We start from the raw sequence: 19,337 nt of genomic DNA, 5'->3' as shown, positions 1-19,337 counted from the left end.
GGTACAGAATGTACTGGAATCCAGGCCTCTGAATTGCAGCTGTGGCCCTTTCCAGTAAACCACCCTGAGCATGACTTCGCAGAAATGTTTAGATAAGCTTCACACCTCATTGATGTGAGCGGCGTTGCAATGTGGATGTGTCATCTCTTATTCTTAGTAAAATGATTTTTGTTAGAACACATTTCACAATTTTATATTTCACATACTTGTAACCCTGCTGGCTGTGTCCCAGTGGCCGGCAAACTGCTGCCACAATGGTTGCTCCATCCCTGAGGTTTTGCAATGGACAGAGTTAGCCGCTTCTAAATTCTTGACCATTTTTAGTGTATTTCCTCTGTTTCCTGTCCGCCTTTTTCTTTTCTTTTTTTTTTTTTTTTTTTTTTTTGGATTCTCCTTTATTTTGGCACCCTTGCTCACATGCTCACATTTACCATTTCATCTGAATGAATAAAAATGATTACTGAAATACGGGCCATCTGTGGTGGCTGGATTTGAAAACGTGTTTCAGTTTTTGTAATAGGGTCCTTGCAACATTTATTCTTCTTTGTAGAATCACCCCTTTCTGGTCTTTCCCTGGGTCTCTTGGAAATGCTTTGAAATGTATTCAATCCATCAGCTGCTTTTGTCTGGGGAAATCATGTAGTCAGTACAGAGATCTAATTTCTTTCTTAGCTTGAGCAAGAGCTGTTTAATAGGAAACATTTTGGCTTCCCCTGCTTTAAAGCCATCACTTCTACACTTCTACAGGGACTCTTATTTGACCCTCTTCTATTACTCAATTCCACCACCCACCCCCAACACACACACAAAATAGTTTTTGAAGACTAAGGCCAAGCATGCTAATGGAACTATTGCTAGTAGAACCATATGGCAGAAGTCAGGGGGCGAGGAGCAAAGGCTGAAAGAGAGAGTAGAAATTCCTAAAACTCTGGGATAGGCATGGGGCAAGAGAAAGTCGACATTTGGTAGAATAAAGGTATGCAAAGGAGTACTAAGAAGTTGAAGGATTGCAGAAAGGCCAGAGTTAAAACTAAGAATGCATCAAGTAAAGCAAGAGGGGGAAAAAAGCACACACACAAGAATAAAGGTCACCAGAAGTAGAAGTATAAAAAGAAAAGTCAAAGAGGAAGAGAAAGAGGAGGAGGCAAATGATTAGAAATGGCATGTACTATAGAAATAAAAGAAAGTACATGAGGGAAAGAAAGACCATTCCAGGAAGCTTCTGCAGAAACAGTCAATGATTCATTAGGTCAAACCAAAATACCAGCATAAATCGCAAAATGATGGGGGGGGGCACCCCTAGCTCATACTGTTGAGCCCCAACTTGAAAACAAAAATAATAATAATAATAAAATAAAATGATAATGTATGGATTCCTAGAAATGGCCTGAACTTCTGTTCATGAAGTTTAACAAAAGAATTGAGATATCAGGAAACATCATAGAGCAGACAGAAGGTGGTCCTGGTAAACAGGACTCATGCTGGCTGGGAGACAGTAGACCAGAGAAGCAGTGGCTAAAGGTTTCTGAGCTATGAAAACTTTTCTACAAAGAAATCCAGAAGACCAATAGACAAAGCAGATAAGGTGAAGCTGCAGATTTGAGTTGCCTGATAGGGAGTCTGTTTTTCAGACCTCAGCCCTCCCCTTCCTGGCACATCTGCAAGATGGCTTCATCTTCCAGATTATTCTGGTTAAGCCCCATAGACATTATTTTTTTTTAATGATTTTTTTTCAACATTGAAAATCAGGATATTTTACAAAAATTTAAAATGTCAACTTTCTTCTGAAAAATTGGAGCTGTGAGCCCCTGGAACTATTTTCCAGCATAAGCAATAAAGCCAGTGTTTCCCTAGTGGAGCATAATTCTTTCTGTTTGTGTCTCAATCCACATGCAGCTCACTTCCTGAGTTCTCATTAGAAGCCCACTTTGCAGCCATCTCTGCCCGCCAAGGTCCTGTGTAAAAGCCTCTGGATGTGAATGGCTTCTTAGGATCTTCAGCTTGAAACGTCCTGCTGGGGTCTTCCCATCTTAGTAAGGAGAAGTCAGTCTGGGTTATTTTGATCTCAAGTTATAGCTTTTAAATTTGCTTAATCAGAGAGCATATTGGCAGGGTAAGAAAATGCATTTAAGTGTGATTGTTTTCTGCTAGTAGCTCTCATTGCTGTCCTAGCCACCACCTCCCTAGCGCCCACCCCAACTCAGCATTGAGAGGGACAGGCCACCCAAAGTAAAAAAAAGAAAAAAGTATTGACTTTTGGACAGTATAGGTCAGTGGTAGAGCACTTGCCTAACATGCATGAGGACCTGGGTTCAATCCCCAGCACTGGGAAAAAAGAAAGGAGGAAGGAAAGAAGGGAGGGAGGGAAAAAGAAAGAAAGAAACTAAGTAAGTTAGTTTTGACATGATACTTGAACCAGAACTCCTTCCTCTTCTTCCCAACAATGTAGTCACAGTGCTGCTGCACAATGAGGCAAAGGCTTAGGTCCTCCAGAAAGCCTCCCCACCCTGGTGAATTTGTTTCAAACATCCTAGCTCCTATGCTCCACTTACTCTGGTTAAGCAGTGAATACTTGTCTGTGTGCTCTAGGACATAACTTGAGACATACCAACACTTGGGTCCTGGGGACAGCTCCTTCCTCATATGTTTAGCTGTTTCCTAATCACCAGGAGGAGCTAAAGAGTTATTTTCTAAGCTGGTATCAGACATGCTTCCTCTGATCTCCAAGTGAGATGGTCATAAACAGTAAAACACATATATCATGTAGGCACAATCTAAAATGCTCCAGGAGACTGGAGGGGCATCAGGTTTCAAAATTCAGAATAAAGAACAAGTGTCCAGGGTCAATCTTACTGCTTGGAGTGACTTCAGGGTCCTTATTTACCCATCTTGAAAATCCCCTTATCTTTCTGTGTAGACATCTGCCCATTCTACACCAGCTCTGCAATCCTATGACATGATTCAGAATGGGTATGACATCTGGTAGGAGAGGGAATGTCATGTAAAGCAACTCTCATTTACTAGGAAGTAGCTGATTTCTGACCTTGAAAAGGTAACTGATTGACCGAGAAGGTTCTGATTTCATCTGAGGTTTCTTCAACGCCATAAACAGGCATTTTGAGGGCTTGGAGAAAAGAAAACTATCAGTAAATGGGAGAAAAGTGGAAATTATAAACCAAAATCAGAATTTGTTTTCAAGATAATCAATTCTTCGGAATACATGTGAACTAGAAGGGATGTGGTTCTTGAATTGTTCTGCATCTAGGAAGCGGGTAGAGGGCTGGAGATGTGAAAGCCCACCTCACGCCTCCCAGTTGTCAGAGCCTCATTGGCAAAACTGTACTCCTTTACCGGATGAATCATGAGCAACAGCAGTTCGACAGCATTCTGAACACAGCATGATCCTGCAAGGCTTTCTAAAAACCCACCTGAGAGGTGACCAATATTTCTAAAACATCACCCTGGGTGCTTATGAGAGGATCCGTGTGAGAATGAGTAAGCTGGAAAAGACTCACTCTAACCGAGTGTATTTTCTTTGATGGTGGACACTCATGAGGGTCCACCTGTTTCACTCCATTCTTTACTTGGGTGTTTGCTTTTTTAAAAATGGGAGAGAAAAAAGAAATGGAAATTCAGCCCAACTCCCACGCAGTCCAAGCAGAGAGGGAGGAGGTCGTCGCCACCTGCCACATTCCCTATTTGGGCTAGCCTGTGCGTCACTGTCAGGAATATGGCTCCCTCGCCAAGGCCCGCCAAGCCCCTCCACTTATTCATCTGTGAACGCAGGGTGTGTACGCCACGTGCTTTACAACCTCGGCCGGGTGCCCCTTCTCCCATTTCTTTACGTCTCCTGCGTAGCACGGGAATTGGAGGGAAGAAGACGAGCATTCTCTTGGGGACAGAAATGACACTAAAGAGCTAGTAATTCCAGATCGCCAGAAGAGACCCGGCACGGTTCGGTCCTCTCAAGCCTCAGCACCCAAAGCCGGTGGCGACCCAGCCCGGCCCCCCCGGACAGCGGGGCCCCCCCAGGCTCCGGGGGAAGCGGCGGCGGCCACCTCTCCACGTGGCCAAGGGCCAGATGGACCCGGAGGAGCCTGGTTTCCCGGTCGTGTTACGCAACAACTTTGCAGCCGTCATCTTCGCCCTAATTGTGCAGGGGGCGGTGTTGGTGCGTCGCGGCTCTCGGGAGAAGCCGGGGCATTTCCACCGTGGCCCACCAGCCGTCCCGACCCCGTGCCCGCCGCAGCACGCCCGAGTGCGGGCAGCTCGCCAGCCGCACCCCTCACTTTCCCTCCCGCCGCCTCCCAGGTGCTGGGGTCCCCCGGGAGTGTGTGGAGCACGGGAGGCGAGGTCCCCGCCACGCCCGGTGGCCGCCGCCCGCGCCCCTGGCCGGCGTCTGCCACAGGTAGCTCGGCTCGCGGCGGCCCCGGGCAGACAAAAAGCGCCTGGGCTAGGACCGAGGGTCGCGGGTCGCCCGGAGCCACTGCGGCGACGGGGAAGGCCCAGCGGCCCGGGGCACCCGGCACGGCGAGGGCGGGGGTCCCGGCTCCTCCCCAGCCTCGCCCCGGTCGGGTCCGCGGGGCCGGCCGTGGCGCCACCCGCCCGCGGGCCGCGGGTGCTGGCGGACGCTCGGGCGGCGGCGGTGGCCGCAGCCGCGGAGAGACTCGGACTGGCAGTGGCGCCGCCCCCGGGGGAGGGGGCGGGGCGGGGCGGGGCGCGGAGGGCCCGCCCCTGCCGGCTGCGGCCATTGGCGGCGGGCCGGGGGCGGGCGCGGGCGCGGCGATTGGGGCCGGGGCCGCCCGTCACGGCGGGCTGGCGGGCGGCGACGTCGCGCGGCGCTCGGGACTGACCTACTAACACACATCTCTCGGCGCGGCCACGGCGCCCGCGGACCCGGCGCGCCCGCCTGCCCGCCGCCCGCGCCGCGCCCTCGCCGCCGCCCGCCGCGGCCCCGGAGGCCCGGCCCGAGCCTGAGCGCCGCCAGCGACTCCGGGCCGCCCCTTTCTTTCTCTCCGCTGCTCCGGCCCCGGGCGCCGAGACCCGGTAAGTGCTCCGCCCACCGCCGGCCGGGGGCCCGCAGCCCGCTCCCCGAGCGCGCGGCCGCGGGCACTGGGCGAGGGGTGCGGCGGGCGGTGCGCGGCGCATTCATTACATAAACTTTTGCTGCCTTTCAGGAGGGGACTCGCCACCTTAAGGTGGCTGCTTTGATTGCAGCGCCCTCGCGCCGGCACGTAGTCCCGGCTGGCTCGCCTCCCCCCGCTGCTATTGCATAATGTCTCCTGATTTCAGGAAAATTGATGTTTTGGTGGGGAAGCGCGCCGGGGGGCCGGGCCGAGGCCGAGCTCCCTCGGAGCGGGAAGATGCTCTGTCCCCGCATGTGTCCCCGTTCCCGTCCCTCTCCGGGGCTGGCGGCACGGGGAGTGGGGGTGGCAGGAGAGGTTGAGTGATGGGGGATCATCTTGATTTGCTGGTTGAGAAAGAGGGTTGCTAGCGCGAAAGGTGACGGCCTCCGAGATGCCTGCGCGGCGTCTGTCTGTGTCAGGCGCTGTACAGGCACCGACGCTTTCCACCCTGTCTGTCGTCAGCGTGTTTCACAAGCCCTCGGGAAGGTGGTGGGGTTGTCCTTTCTTGCATTGCATAATCTGCCCACGGTGAACGTTGGCACAGGTTACGGGTGGTGTGGGAATATTCGCGTATGTGTGAGATGAAATCTGGTAATTTTAGCGCAGCTTTGGGTATTAGATCGTTATTTACATCTCTATTATATTCCAGATAAACATGTTTTAAAACAACCCTCCAAAACATAAAAGGAAAAATTCCTGGGGAGGAATGCTGATTTTGGGTACTACGGGAGGGGGAGGGGTTTGCTCCTTAAATGTTCAGAGCTGTTATTTTTAAATCTGGGACGAACCATTGTGACGTTTACCTCCCCACCTTCCTAATTGTAATGCATTCCATTCGATCAGCCCTTTTTTTTCCACCTTATTGTCATTGCTTTTTCAGACACTACAAGACAGATCACATAATAGTTTCCTGGAAATGTTGCATTATGTAACTGCCGAATTTGCTGGCAGTGAGCATAGAAAGAGGGAGCTAATTACGTGATTTTATAATCTTGCTACAAAGAAAGTAGGACAATCTCAGCCTTTAAGAATGTCACCATAACAGGTTTTATTAAAGGATATTTAAAACAGGAAAGTAGTCAACCGGCTAAGCGTTGGGTTAGCTCATGCTGCCAAATGTGTCTCTTTTGCCCTAAATGAAATGCTCGTTCTTCTAAATTTAGCCCTATCACATTTTAACAATTGTAGCCTCAGTGCTATTTCTGGTGTTTTCTCCAGGGCTGTGTGCAAATACAAGTTCAAGGCCATTTGCTGTAGTTTTAACTCCACGCCTTCGGAGACCTTTGATAAGATTGTATTTTTAGGAAGGCATTTCGCAGCGCCCAGTGATTTGCTGTACGCTGACTCTCATTTATCTTTTTAAAGGACACTTTAGGAAACTGCTGTTCTCTGAGAACAGCAGGGAATGGCCAAGTGCCGTCTTCTGTTCTTGGCTTTTGTAAATAACCACAGCTAATGAGGTCAGAAGTATTTATTTCACATCATATTCCTCCCGCACACACCAGATGAGATTTATGGGACACATATAGGTTAGGAGATTGTATTTTTGTCTCCATAACCTAGTTTTATTCATGCGAAGATAAATGAATATGTAAAGTACCCAGATATAGAATTTCTTTCTGGATTCTTACCTAGTGTCATTACTTGTGAATGTATGGACTAGTGTGTATACGAACAGGTCCCCCCCCCCTAACGTTCCAATAATTAAAGTGCAGTAATCACAGTCGTTTTCCAAGAAGCGAGTGTAGCTGGAGCCCCCCACCACCCCGCCACCTCTCACCCCGACCTAGTTTGCTCGGGAGGGAGCCTCAGGGATTTAGGGGCAGCCTGGCGCCACCTTCCGATGGCGACCTCCAGGGGCGCGTCGGTGCAGTCCTGGTTGCGCCCCTCCCTCCTGCGACCCGCGGGGTCTGCGGGAAGCCGTAGCTGTGAACCCAGGGGCTTCGGGCGCATCTGGTGGCGGCGAGCAGAGACTTGGACTCCGGACGCGCCTCCGGACGGCTGCTGTCGGACAGGGGCTGCTCGGCGGCCTGCGCTGCGCTCAGCCTTGGCTGCCCCCCGCCCCAACACACACCAACATTCCTTTGTTCTGGCGCTGGGGGTCCTCGCGCGCCGAGGCCCCACTGCACCGCCCACCCAGTGGGAGGCGGGTCTCGGGGAGAGGCGCAGCGTGGGGGCGCGGCCGAGCCTGGGCGGGAGGGACCCGGGCTGCCGGGGCGTGCCGCTGCGCTCTGGGTTCACCCCGCCGCCGCCGGAGAGGGAGCTGGAGGACTCCGGCTTCTGGAGGAGAGGGCAGCCGGGCGACCCGGAGCGCTCTCGTGTGGGTGCCCGGGCTTCCGATGGGACAGATTCAGGGGCCAACTAACTCCATGCCTTTGCACCGCGAGGTTCTGAAACCCGCAGACACCTTTGTTCCAGGAGTCTTCGTGGTATTTCAGAGGCAAGCGCTTCTCCTTTTATGAAGTGAAAAAGAAAATCTCCAGATATCAATAAATCACAGAACTTGGGGGTGGGGGACACTCCGGTACTGACAGGAATGGAAAGGAAGGCCCCCAGCTTGAGTATAGCCATTTAAACTCATGCTTTATTATTTTATTTGAAATAGTGCTTATTTTTTAAAAAAATCTTTATTTTATGTGATCAAAGCCCAAAGGGAACTCGGTTGCCCCAAGTTGAAAATAAAACAAAATCAAAATGCCGTCCGCTGCCGTGAAAGAACTGCACAGTACTCCACTCGGGCGTGAAGACTTCCAAAATCGGGCTCAAGCAGTGATTTAGTGCATTCTTGGAGACTTAGCAGATGTTCTTTGAGAACTTATCAACTCAATTTGCTCTTTGTTGAAAACAGACCGAGAGCTTGGCTTCTAAGGGTCCATGTCTGACACTCTGTCCCTAGCCAGTTCCCCCCTTACTACAGGCTACCTGCAGTTAGATACCGCACCTTGGTGAGGTGCAAAAGGCGCATGCGCTCCCCGGTTCCCCGGCCTAGCCAGTGATATTCTGACTCTCCTGTGATTCTGCCAGCTTTCAGGATAAATTGAGGGAATCACCTCCATGGAGCAAGGCAGTTGTGAGGAGTTCAGCAAGTGAATGACCAGTAATCAGGATTCATATATGTAAGGTCACCATTTTTCTCTGCCTAGATTTCTGTGCAGTAAGAATTGATATTGTCATTAAATCTGTAAAGATATTTCTTGAGAGACATTATTGTTCCAGTAATGATTTATTTTGAACACTGCCCATGATGTTTGTGTTCAGTTTGAAGGGAATTCTTGACAGGATCGAAGAACTGAAGACATCTCAAATCATTAGGTTCATGTCTGCGTGAAGGAGCAGAGAGATGAGTTGATCTCTGCAGAAGCAATTTGTCTTTTTCCAGTTTCCCAGAACTTTCTGTGACTTGTGGTCTTGGTACTGCATGATCTCTGCTTCTAATACTCTGGTCTGAGATAGTCAGTGGCTGCTTTGACCCTCCTTGGAAAATCTCTCCTATAAGGGAATGCATGTAGCGAGCTACATGGTTGAAAACTAAAATTAAGCCCTGTGAGACTACTCACATTTGGCCCTTTCGACTGACCTGAGAACATTGCATATTTGTGACACAGGACAGTGCCTCGCTAAGACTGGTGAAGGGCAGAAAGGACTGGACCTAGTAGTTGGCATCGCCTTCACGCTGGTCATTCTTCAGAAATGAGATTAAGAAGTGATATTTCATAAACCCTCTGCAGGTGTCAGGCAGAGTGTGGAGGGCCCTGTCATCATCCCCACTTTATAGATGAGGAAATGGAAGCTCAAAGATGCGGATCAGCAGCCCAGAGCTCAAAAAGATGGGAAGCTGTGGTTGTCACAACCCCCTTTCTGTTCTGTTCCTTCAATGAGAGTGAGTGCAAGATCACTGTAATTTTTGTAACAATTTCCTCTTCTGTGCTAAGGGCTTATCTTGCTGAAGTGCAATTATAACATCACTATGATGCAACAATCTGAAAATTAAAACCTGTTGTGAGAGCCCTTTCACACACAGGTTGAGCAATGTGCCTGACTCACCCCTGAGTGGATTTTTCTAGTTGACCTTGCTGTGGTCATTAGAGTCAGTTCCGAGATGTAGATGTGATGGCAGCATGGGGTGGAAAAGGTGCAGTCATCATGCCTGGACTTTATTTTTAACCAAGTTGAAAATCACACGTACTTCATTATTTCCATTGTAATCCAGATGGCATCGATGCTGTTAAAAGTTGTTTATTTTTAATTTGTATTGAGGAGTGAGAGCACACTTGGGATTCAATTCAAATATAACAGAAACAATGTAATAGAAATTTCCTATAATATTCATTTCTTGTTTTTGTAAGGTATGCCTGTATTTCACAGGATTAGCCCATTGTTTGGTATCCTGTTATTTTTCTAAATTATATTTAAGTTGATTTTTATCCAGATCGCACTCGTAGAGAATGTCGAAAGACATTGACCTTTGATCACAGACATTACATAAGAGTTTTTCAGTTTCAAAATGAATTTTTATTACCATCGCCCCCAATTATCTCTCACATTTCATTGCAAACAACTTTCCTGTAGTTTAAAAGAAAAAAAAACTTGTTCAAATGGTTTTAATTCAAGAGCAGAATCTCTTTTTTAAAGTTTAGTAGGAATTTACTAGATGCCATTCCTTAATAATCTGTTTTTTGAAGACTCAGTTTCATTGAATGATGCCTGTAAGTCTTATAGTTTTCAGGATATGGTGTCTTTTATTCCCTTTCTAGGGATCTTAAACTGCACTTAAGTGGCTTTCAAATACACTCTAAAAATAAACATTAAAAAAAACTATTCATAAGGCATAGAGTAAAATAAGTGACATTTGCAATCATCTGCTGATTAGGAAAGTGAACAAGGAATTAGAAAGCCTAGCTGGGTAGAATTGGGATGATCCTCCAGTATCGCTGAGCAATATTCAAGAACTTTCTCTGCTCTGCTTTCCCCTTCCCCTCTCACCCACATCATTTTTGTCCTTATACTTTATTTAGTGCTTGTCTAATGCAGCATCTCCTTCAACTCGATTACTTTGTGATTGTTGGTGTCCCTTAAGATTTCAGATTAGTTGTTAGGCTGATTGACTATCTTTTCAAAAGTTTCGAGACAGTAGTCATCCCCAGTTTGAAGTTTCTATAGTTTTTTTTTTTTTTAATACATCTGTTCCACCACCTCCCCCTGTCTCCCCGGCTCCTTCTGAGGACTGCTGTCTTTATTTCCCAAGCTGTGAAGTTGTTTGGATGTGTCCGTGTCCTCTGCTCTGCAATTTTCAGAATAATTTCATTGTGCATTAGGTTACAGTAGCCTCTTAAAAAGAATGTCAAGTTACACTACTTCATATTTCAATGACTAAATTGTATCAATGCTGTAATAAAATGCAATGTTGTCATCCTAGTTAATAAGTTTAAATCTAATTTTCAATTAGTCCTTTGTTGAACTTGAAATATTTTCCTTTATGGTAAACCCAGATCAGGTTTTGACACATTTATTTACAGATGTACCCAAATAGAAAAAAGTAGGTCAATTTGTTGCTGTGCTGGAATAGATTCTGGGGCGGGGGGTGTGTGTGTGGAGAGAGTGAGTGTGTGTGTGTGTGTGTGTGTGTGTGTGTGTGTGTTTTCCCTGTCTTGACTAAGTACACATTTCTTTCTAACTTCTTACTAGAGATGGAACTATAGTGTTCATGTGAGCCTTTAGCTGGCCATTTGTAAACGTTTAGTTTTCTTAATTTAAAAAGTCTCTCTATTTTTAATGATCATGATTAGAAAAATCCCCTTGTAGCTTCAGCATTTCTGAATTTTTACATCACTCACGATCCCTTAGTTGTACATGTGAATTCCTTTATTATTTTATCTAAAAATGCTAGATTTTTTTCTCCCTACACATAGAATGTAAAGCATTTCATTTATGTAAACATCCTGGATTTTACCCACTCTGAGAAAATATAGGTTAACATTTTGCTAGTCTTACTAGTTGACAGGTATAAAGTCCTGTGAAATGATGGATTGATTTTATTTTTTCATGAAAATGGCATTTATCTCAAAAACTAGCAACAGCCTTTTTAGTGGAAAGATGGTTTACAGGTTCATGTAACTTAAGTTTATCTCGAAAACAATTTTTTTCTTTACTGTTATCTAAACATCCAAGAGAGTAAACAATACATTCAGAGAGTAGAGGAGGAAAACAAGATATTTCTATGAAAATATTTCCAAACCACTAGGCACATCACATTGCATTTCACCTTGTATTGACAGAATTTTAAGATCCAAATAAAGAAGCAATTTGCAACAAAACTTAATGTTGAGAAAATAACATTAAGTTATTTAACATTTCTTAATGTTAAGAAACACAGGCAGTGATTAATGTACTTTGAACAAGATGACACATAGCAAGATGTTCTCTTAAGTGGGTATTGAGGCTAAATGATTAGTAAAATTTTAAATGCTCAAAACAAAGTGTTTATTCTTTTCTGGTCTTGTAAAGACTTATCTCAGAGAAAGATCAGGTAGAGACAAGCAAAGATACCGTTCTATCATAAATATAAATGAGTCCTCAAGGAAAACATTTGTCTAGAATTGTCATAAAGTTGTATTTGTTTAGAGAATTTTGTAGATCAAGATCAGGTCTTTTAATGAAAAAACAATATTTAGGTCATCTGACTTAAATAAACTTAAAAAATCCAGGCTTACGAAATACAACTCCTGCTCATAGCAACCGTGTGACGTTTCATAAAAAAAGGAGTGGGCAGTAATGCCATCCTCACATTAGGTATGGAAAAATGCCTCAGCTGGCATGTAATGACTCCTGCTCTTAAATTTCTCTTTTTATTTGTGTTTTTAAGAAACAGTCCTATCATCTAATGGGTGTAATGAAGTTAATGGTGCCGAATATGCTAACATCATAGAATTGGCATTTAGTGTCAATTATTCACCAAAAAAAGAAACATAAGCGGTGACTAATGTACCGCAGCATTAAATGTTGATTTGCAAAGATGACGCACCGATGAAGTAATTGTCAAATTAATCATAAAGGAAAATATTGGGATTTGAAATAAAGTTGTTGGGTGAGTGTAAATGCTGATGCTTTAAGAAGGCTTCGTCAACCACTTTTGCACTTGCCTTAAGTTCTTTGTTAGGAGATGTAAACAGAGTCCAGAGTTCATCTCTGCTTTGGGCTGCTGCATAATCTCTGCCTCCTTGCTCAGTCCTGGGATTTATCTGGTTCCTCTACACGAGAGTTACACCAGGGTTAGAGAGACTCTGTTCTCTTCTGTTGAAATGGATACAGTTTGGGTTTTGTTTAAAAAAAAAAAAAATCACAGGTGACAATGTCCACAGCTGTATTTCTTTTCCTCTATCTTAACCTAGGTAGGATCCTGGAGATTAAATTTAGCAGAGATGTGAGAATCTATCAAATGTTTTCTCCATTCCTTTAAATACCACCAGGATATGAAACAACACCAAGGAACATAGGAAATAGTTCCAGGGGGCAGGTACCTTTGTTGGTTTAGGACAACATCTGGAAGTTAAGACAGCAACTCAAAGTGCCTTAATTCCCGAGAAACTTAGCGACTGGGAATGCATGACTCAGAAGCAGGAGGAACACAGCCAGCACTGTGCAGGGATGAGACTGCATTGCAGGGATGTGGGGCAGCCCTGTGCCAGTGTGGGAGAGGCTACTGACAAAGAAACTGTAGCCAGGGCTGAGCTGGGCTGAGATCTCTGCCATTTAACAAGCTGTGTGTTTCCTTGAACTTGAATCCTCTCCTCTGAAAGTGGTTGTTGGGAAGGTGAGTGGAATAAAGCAGGTCAGTCCCCCCAGTGCCTGGGGCATAGTAAGTATTCAATAAATAGCACCTCTGATGATTGTTTTTGTTATTGTCCTCGCTGATTGTTTTTGTTATTGTCCTCGTGACAAGAAAAAGGCAGCATACAAGAGTCCACAGGGCATTTGCTCCAGACTCTGTTGTGGGAACTCTGTCCATGCACCTTAATTCTGGCTAGGCTCTCGGGTTCCGCTGCCAATTCTGACAGCAAGGACTGGGCTTTTGGGGTTTGGTTTTCTTTCCCTTTTATATGGGTCCAGTGTAGCTCAGTACATAGTAGGTTCTCCATATGTGTTGAATAAATCAAATAATAAATAAGAGAAGCTCTGTTAGAAAACAATTTCCCTTATTCACACAGTAATAATAAATGATAAATGGCATTTATCTCAAAGAAAGGAAACATCCCAAAACTTTAGTGATTATAAAACTCTTCTGTAAGGTGAATGGATGACCATTAATCCAATGTCGAGTACCTCATATCTTCAGTTTGTTGCTAGAAGAATACAAATATATTTCAGTTTCCTCCCTGAAGCCCTCCACCGTCTAGTTGGACATAGAAGAAACACCTAGAAAGATACACAGTATATGCAATCGGGGCCTCCTTGTTATCTCACAGGACTGACACACTCTTGCCACCACTGCAAGATTATTTGATATATAATATTACATACAGAAAAGATGCTCAGATGGCAGGTTGTGATGGCCAGTTGAGTTGTAGAGACAGGGAGGATGTCCAGATTCATAGTGACAGGTGGTAAGATTCAAATAAGAAGATGATTAAAATGAAATGAGCCTGTTTGTAGGTTTTCATGGACCAACAAAGTTGTGGAGATGATAAGTTGGACATACAGTTCTTAGACATCTAGAAGAAAGGCTAAAGAAATTTTAAGACAAGCTAAATGACAGCTATCTGTGCAGCATGTTGAGTCTGCCTGCCCTGACACACCACGTGTTCCTGTAAGTAGCACACAGTTTGGGGCAGGAGGTTGAGAAAGGTCCCCATCACTCAATGTGGGGACAAGTCACGGATGTTTAGGAAGACTAACTAAGAATTGTGGGACAATGTAAAGGAAATGTGATTTTTTTCTAAAAAAAAAAAAAGAAAAGAAAAGGAGCCATGCACAGTGGTGCATGCCTGTAATCCTAGTGGCTCTGGAGGCTGAGGCAGGAGGACCACAAGTTCAAAGCCAGCCTCAGAAAAAGCGAGATGTTAAGCAACTCAGTGAGACCCTGTCTCTGAAGAAAATATAAAATAGGTCTGAGGATGGGGCTCCGTGGCCCAGTGCTCCTGAGTTCAGTCCATGGTACATCCCCCCAACCTCACCAAAAAAAGAAAGGACAGGTTTTAAAAATGATGGAAGGGAAAAATTCTCAAGTGGAAAAAAAAAAAAATACCCAGAATAATAGTGTGCAAGATACAGTCTGATGTTGAAAAACTCGAAGTTAAAAGAAGCTCAACCTGAGGATTCAGTTCAGCTTTGAAAGGCTCCTGGGATAAGATAAGGTCTCTGGGCTTCATTAGCTAGAGTTTCTCACTCTTTGTTTTGCTACCCATTTCACTGTTGGGGTGAGGACCTGACTGAACGGCAGTACACACTTGAGCAAGAAATCCAAAGTGCAAAATGGGTTGTCACGTTCAAAGACAAAACCTGAGTGGAAATGATGGGGAATCATGTTTCACCAAGTGAGCAATAGAAAGACTCCATGGTTGCCGCATCCCTGATCCCTGCCTACTGTGGCACATGCCTGGCCACTGTGGCTCTTTAAAGTGTCATTATCAAAAAACAAACTTAGTGCTAACAGTCACACTTCTAAGTTGTGACTAGCAGTTTCCTGGACTGTGTTTCCTCAGTTTAGTGGACAGAAAAATGGCACGAAACCTTAGTCTTTATGATCCTAAAATTATGACGTCATGCCTTCTCTTGCTACTGGAAACACAAAAGGATCTGGCAGGCGTTTACCATTGATAAAATTAAACTTCACTAGTCATTGTAGAACTATGCATAAGAAAAAAATAGTGATGTAAAGCAAAAACATTACATTTTTTAAAAAAAATTTTTTTTTAGTTATACATGGGTGCAGTGTCTTTATTTTGTTTATTTATTTTCATGTGGTGCTTAGAATTGAACCCAGTGCCCCACATGTGCAAGGCAAGTGCTCTGCCGCTGAGCCGCAGCCCCAGCCCTAAAAACACGACACCCTTACAATGCGGTGGGACGGAGTCAGACAACTGGAGCAAGAGAGGAGTCGTTGTCCACATCTGCCTTACAAAAAGTGCTACCAACTGGAAAGCTATAGAATCAGTGTCTGGAAACAGAGGCCCCAAAACCACCGTGAGAAGAGTGCTTTGGGGCACATAATACAGATTTATTATCTCACATCAAAGAAAGTGTTGGGGCTGGAAGTAGAGTGGTAGGGTGCTTACCTACCAGGTGTAGTAAAGAGGCCCTGTCTCCCATCCCTGGCACCTCAAAAAAAAATGTCAGGCCAAATGAATATTATGAATATGTCACCCAAGAGAGAAGAAATTAGTTGATGATTCTATTTCTGAGTTGTTATATTTTATTTGAAACTAATTAGTAAAATTGAAAGAAGTTCTTTCCACAACTATATTCTCTTGGTTTAATTTGAAGTTTCAAAAGGGCCCTGGACTTTAAAAAAATAATAATAATAAATCCCTTTGAACAGTGACTATTCATTTTAGTCTCAAAGCTACTCTATAACGGAAATCTACAATAACAGAATTTTCAGGACACAAAAAAATGTTGGAGGCTTTGATCTTGACTGTTTGATAAATCAATTTGAAGGAAGTCAGGAAAAGGGACATTTCTAATCTCATGAGCACAGGTGTTTCTGAAGTGATGGCTTTCTGGTCTGGTGAGTCACTCATTGGAACGTACTGGGCTCTAAGCCCACCAGGCAGTCAGGGATGTGACAGGCAGGTTTATGTCTACATGAAAATGCAGATTAAAATCAATAATAACTGTTGTTAACGTGGCTTTTATTTTAGTTTCTTTGGAAGTAAAATATTTAGCTCTGCTGGGTGCAGGGGCACATGCCTGTAATCCCAGTGGCTTGGGAGGCTGAGGCAGGAGGATCTAAAGTTTAAACCCAGCCTCAAGCAATGACAAGGTACTAAGCAACTCAGTAGACCCGGTCACTAAATAAATACAAAATAGGACCGGGAATGTGGCACAGCGGTCAAGTGCCCTTGAGTTCAATCCCTAGTACAAAAAAAGTAATTCCATTTATGTTTTCTTCCAAGTATGACTGCAGAACTTATTCATGGGTCTTAAAAGAGTTTACCTAGCAATGTTCCTTTGAAGAGGTGACCATGCTTGTTCAGCAGTGGTGTCAGGGTTATCAAAAATTATTCAGAAACAGCACAATATTTGAGTATTATTTAGAAACTTACCAACTGGAGGCTATCTGTAATTTCCTTCCTGTAATGGCTCACCACCACCTGCCACACCCAACCATTTCCCCCTTATTAGACCCAGCTTGCCAGTATTTTTCCCAGGACAAAGGTAGTTTTATTTTATTTATTTTTGTTTGGTTTCTCACTCTCTTGGACCACTTAATCTCTTGTAGATGGTCCTTCATGGCTTGACAGTAGAGGTATTTGGGTACTTCCTCCTTTTCAAGATGGCATGCTCTTGGGGCCAGAGCTGTAGCTCAGTAGTAGAGCACTTGCCTAGCATGTATGAGGCACTGGGTTTGATCCTCAGCACCACATAAAAATAAAGATGCTATGTCCATCTACAACTAAAAATGATTAAAAAAAAAAAAAAGATTGCATGCTCTTCCAAGGAAAGAATCGCCATGCCTATATTCCCTAAATGCTGAGCACAGTCCTCTCTACATAACTGGCAACGAAGATTTGTCCGAATAAATCACTATTTCTTTTTGTATATTGCAGATCACCAGGAAGAGCCTACTCTGTCCAATAAGAGGAGCCTGGCAGGTGAATCTCCGACAGCAGGACAAGAGTATTGATGGATTTGAAGCCAGTTCCCAAAGCTGTTCAGAATCCTGGGGAAGTCACTTGTTCTTCTCTGCATTTATAGGGTCAGATTGTTTCTGATGCAGTTGAGGAAAATGCAGACCATCAAAAAGGAGCAGGCATCTCTGGACACCACCAGCCCCGGGGACAAAGGGGTGGCACTCAGTTCTGCCTTCACAGAAGCCACGGAGGACCTGGCCGCGGGCGAAGAGCTACTTCTGAACGAAGGCAGCGTGGGGAAAAGCAGATCTTCCGCCTGTCGGAGGAAACGGGAGTTCATTCCCGATGAGAAGAAAGATGCTATGTACTGGGAAAAAAGGCGGAAAAACAACGAAGCGGCCAAGAGATCTCGGGAGAAGCGCCGGCTGAATGACCTGGTTTTAGAGAACAAACTAATTGCGCTGGGAGAAGAAAACGCCACTTTAAAAGCAGAACTGCTTTCCCTGAAATTAAAGTTTGGTTTAATTAGCTCCACGGCGTATGCTCAAGAGATTCAGAAACTCAGTAATTCTCCAGCTGTGTACTTTCAAGACTACCAGACTTCCAAGGCCACCGTGGGCTCATTTGTGGATGAGCACGAACCCTCCATGGTGTCCAGTAGTTGCATTTCTGTCATTAAGCACTCTCCGCAGAGCTCTCTGTCCGACGTGTCCGAGGTGTCCTCCGTGGAGCACACGCAGGAGAGTCCTGGGCAGGGCAGCTGCAGAAGTCCTGAAAACAAGTTCCACATCATCAAGCAAGAGCCTGTGGAGCTCGACAACTATGCAAGGGAGCCCAGAGATGACCGGGGCTCCTATGCAGCCTCCATCTATCAGAACTATATGGGGAGTTCTTTTTCTGGCTACTCACACTCTCCACCTCTCCTGCAAGTCAACAGATCCTCCAGCAACTCTCCCAGAACTTCAGAAACTGACGACGGTGTCGTGGGCAAGTCATCCGACGGGGAGGACGAGCAGCAGGTTCCCAAGGGCCCCATCCATTCTCCAGTGGAACTGAAACGTGTGCATGCGACCGTGGTGAAAGTCCCCGAAGTGAATTCCTCTGCCTTGCCGCACAAGCTTCGGATCAAAGCCAAAGCCATGCAGATCAAAGTCGAAGCCTTGGATCATGATTTTGAGACCACGCAAAAACTTTCCTCGCCCGTCGACATGACGTCGAAAAGACATTTTGAACTTGAAAAGCATAGTCCCCGGAGCATGGTACATTCTTCCCTCCCGCCTTTCTCAGTGCAAGTGACAAACATTCAAGATTGGTCCCTCAAATCAGAACACTGGCATCCAAAAGAACTGAGTGGCAAAACTCAGAATGGTTTCAAAACTGGAGGGGTGGAAATTAAAGACAGTGGCTACAAAGTCTGCGATGCGGAGAATTTGTACTTGAAGCAGGGGATAGCAAACTTATCTGCAGAGGTGGTCTCACTTAAGAGACTCATAGCCACACAACCAATCTCTGCTTCAGACTCCGGGTAAATTACTACTGACTAAGAGGTGGACATTTAGGAAACTGTCATTTGCAATAGATGAATACATTTTTGTATGATGCAGAGTTTTCACTGGACCCATGTTGTCATTTCACTGTCGTGTGCACATGTTGTCTGTTGAGTGTCTTTGTGTGCACAAATTATGATGAAGATGAGATTATGTTCTCACCCTTCCCTGTGTATAGTCACATAGTCCACACGAAGGCTGTACATATCGGACATTATTTTTGTTGTTCTATTATAAAACGTGTAAGTTGCCAGTTTCAATAAAGGATTGGTGACAACACAGACATTCTGTTCCATTGCACTTGATTTGAATGGAAAATGGAAAAGCAATTTTAAGTGATCCAAGTACTTGCTGAAGTTTATTTTTTACCGATACGAGGCAATTTCCCCTTCTGAATAAGGAAAAATGGAAGTGTACATGAGCAGATCATTTGTTTTCTAGACTCTAACAACTTCAGAAACCTTCTAGAGAGAGAAAAAATAATGAAGAATTTTCTTTTCTGAGACTAATTTGCTAATATTCACTGTTATATCATTTTCTTTAAAATATAGTTTTTCTGTAATTTTTTTTTAAGTAGAAAAACCAGGCTGTCTGGCATTGATCTGCTTTCAGTCATCTCCTTTTAAGTGTGGCACAGGAGGCAGATAGTTGAGTCACTGACCCAGTTTATCAGATGAAAGGCTGCTTTTAAAGAGTGGGTAAGAAGGATGGAAGCATTTTCATGTTGTAAATCTTAACAGTTCTGGTGTATAAATCGTCTAGGGAATAAAAATAGTTATTTAGCTTATAACTATGTTTATTTGGTTTCCAGAATTTTGGAGAACACATCAATTACCAGAGGCCAACATATATATGTAGTCCGAGTATGTATGATG

The 19,337-nt window shown here is 44.8% G+C and overlaps 1 protein-coding gene across 1 annotated transcript; it reads left to right on the top strand.

The window, feature by feature from the left end:
- Window positions 1-4,951: 4,951 nt before the first annotated feature.
- On the top strand, window positions 4,952-18,745 carry Nfil3 (nuclear factor, interleukin 3 regulated). Its single transcript, XM_076837005.2, has 2 exons — window positions 4,952-5,046; window positions 16,892-18,745. The coding sequence occupies exon 2, from the start codon at window positions 17,056-17,058 to the stop codon at window positions 18,442-18,444; it is 1,389 nt and encodes a 462-aa protein (XP_076693120.1). The 5' UTR covers window positions 4,952-5,046; window positions 16,892-17,055; the 3' UTR covers window positions 18,445-18,745.
- Window positions 18,746-19,337: the final 592 nt, after the last annotated feature.

This window comes from Callospermophilus lateralis, chromosome 17 (genome assembly GCF_048772815.1).
Source record: "Callospermophilus lateralis isolate mCalLat2 chromosome 17, mCalLat2.hap1, whole genome shotgun sequence".
NCBI classification, from domain to species: domain Eukaryota; kingdom Metazoa; phylum Chordata; class Mammalia; order Rodentia; family Sciuridae; genus Callospermophilus; species Callospermophilus lateralis.
The sequence above is the reverse complement of the archived record's forward strand: the minus strand, read 5'-3'. Positions and strand labels throughout refer to the sequence as shown.